At 55.8% G+C, this 2,127-nt stretch overlaps 1 protein-coding gene across 1 annotated transcript in view; it reads right to left on the bottom strand.

Moving 5' to 3' along the window:
• Positions 1-2,127, bottom strand: part of NCF4 (neutrophil cytosolic factor 4) — an 18,453-nt gene that overhangs the window by 9,388 nt on the left and 6,938 nt on the right. The window contains exons 3-4 of the mRNA XM_011354437.2: positions 1,961-2,033; positions 1,093-1,184 (exon numbers count right to left, since the gene is read on the bottom strand). Coding sequence (XP_011352739.1) covers positions 1,093-1,184; positions 1,961-2,033 — 165 coding nt within the window. The remainder of the gene's footprint in view (positions 1-1,092; positions 1,185-1,960; positions 2,034-2,127) is intronic.

Below are 2,127 nucleotides of genomic sequence, written 5' to 3'. Positions count from 1 at the left end.
GCCCTCTTCTGGCTCAGAGCCCAGGATTCCTGCAGCCACCAAAGTGGGCAGGGCAGCCATCTATCTCCCCTCCTCCCTCTCCATCCTCCTCCTCCCTCCTCCCTCCTCTTTCACTCCACTAGGAGTCGTGATCTCTCGTGTTCTGGAAGCAGGTTCACAGCTTAAACAGCACTTTTCTGTCCTTTAGATAGATCCCAATGTCACTTCTGTGACAGAGAGCTGGAGGCAGCACCCCATTTCACAGGGAAGAAAGCCAAGGCTCAGAGAGGGTGGGCAACTTGCCCCAAATCACCCAGATGGTCGACGGCAGAGCAAAGACTAAAGGGACTCCCAGGTCAGTGCTCCTCGCCGTGAAAGCGGATGGGCAGGGGAGCCCTCGTGTCTGTGAGGATGCCTCTGGGCTCTGAGGAGAGCGTCCTCCTCCAGTTTCCTGAGGCTGACATCAAGCCATGGCTTGTATGCCTCTAGTGACAGGGTGCTCACCACCTCACGAGGAACAATGTCCCTTTCTCGCATAGCTCTGTTTGGCGGAAAGACTTTCCTGACCAGACTGATTTTTCCTCCTCTGTATTCCCATCTCCTAGGGAGGCAGACAATTTATAGGATGGGGAACATACAAGGGCACCAGCCGAGCCCCATGACTGCAACTGATATTCAGCCGGTGCCCTGGCGAGGGGGCTTTTGTCCAGTCTGCACAAAGGTGCTGTGTGACAGGGCTGAGGCCCTGGTCCATCACATCCCCCATTTCACAGGCCAGACCTCTGTGATTTCATGACCCACCTGACCTCGGGAGCAGGCACCAGATCCCACTCACCTCTGGATCAGATGGCCCAGATATTAGATTTGTCAATTCAAAGTCTGACTTCTTATACCTTTTCCACGACTCCTGTGTCACCCACTGCCCCCAACACACACACACATATACACACCCCGGGACTCTGAGAAAGCATCCTCTTTCTCTCCCCAGGCCAAACCGTTAGAGATTGACTTCGCAGGCCATCGGAGTAGGAGAAGCAGCCTTAGTTCCCTAAGGGGTGGCACCTGGGTTACCCCCACCCCTGGCAGCACCCCGTGGCCTGGCCGTACTGTTACCTTCATGTAGGCGTTGAGGGCCGGTATCCGCGCCTCTGCGATCTCCTGCTTTACTCCCACGTAGACTTTGGCTGAGGAGAGGCAGAGCCGTCCTGGGAGCCCCACCCGAGAAGGCGGCCCCCCGGAGTCCTCCCCACTGGTCAGGGCCCTGCCCCTCAATTTCCCGCGGCACCGAAGGGGCCACTCTGAACCAGCCTGTCACCCAGCTTGCGTTCTCTGAGTTGCACTGTCGTCAGCTGATATTTTTCTTGTTTTAATAGATTATTTGTCGCCTATCCAACCTCCGAGTGGGCCTCATCCCTGGCTGCACATTCAGGTCACCCGAGGAGCAGTAAAAATCTCATCGTGTGTGACTCCTAGGGGTGGGACTTGGACATTAGTGTTCTTTGAATCTCAAGTGATTTCCAAGATTAAGAACCGTGGGTGTAGAATATTGCTCAGATCGATAAATATTTGTTGAGTGGATGAATGAATCAATCATTCCTTAAAAGCCAGGTCCAAGTGTTTGAGGGTGGGGGAAAAGGGAAACGAACAATGGCTGACTAGGAGGGACAAATGTCCTCTCCAGGAGCTCCAGGCAAGGACCCCAGTGGACCTGCCCACCTAGAGAGCCCCCTCTAGAAGGGGAATGTGAGCCCTGTCTGGCTCCCGCTGCCCACAAGGCAGGCAGGGCTGGCGTCTGACCTGGCAGGAGATTATTGTCTGTGGTCTGGGGTAGAGACGACACTTGGGAGTTAGTAGCCAGAAAAAGACAATTAAAGTCGCTGACAGGGCTCAGATTGCCGGGGATGGGGCGGGGGTGGGGGGAGGGGCGTTGGGAATGAGGAAGCAGAGGTGCAGAGAATGGCCGAGACTTCTGGAAGGAGACCTTGGAGGAGCAGCTGGTGAGGTAGGAAGGGAACTGGGAGGCGCTGGCGCCTCGGAAGGTTGGCGAGAGCTTCCTGGAGGAGGAAGCAGGATAATGAAGACGCAGCCTGAGATGTGTCCACGGACGTCAGAGTTAACAGGTCATGGGCCACCACCTCGCGCGGAATT

The sequence above is a fragment of the Pteropus vampyrus genome, unplaced genomic scaffold, assembly GCF_000151845.1.
Source record: "Pteropus vampyrus isolate Shadow unplaced genomic scaffold, Pvam_2.0 Scaffold16, whole genome shotgun sequence".
Taxonomy (NCBI): Eukaryota; Metazoa; Chordata; class Mammalia; order Chiroptera; family Pteropodidae; genus Pteropus; species Pteropus vampyrus.
Note: the sequence above shows the minus strand (reverse complement) of the source record. Positions and strands in the feature narration are given on the sequence as shown.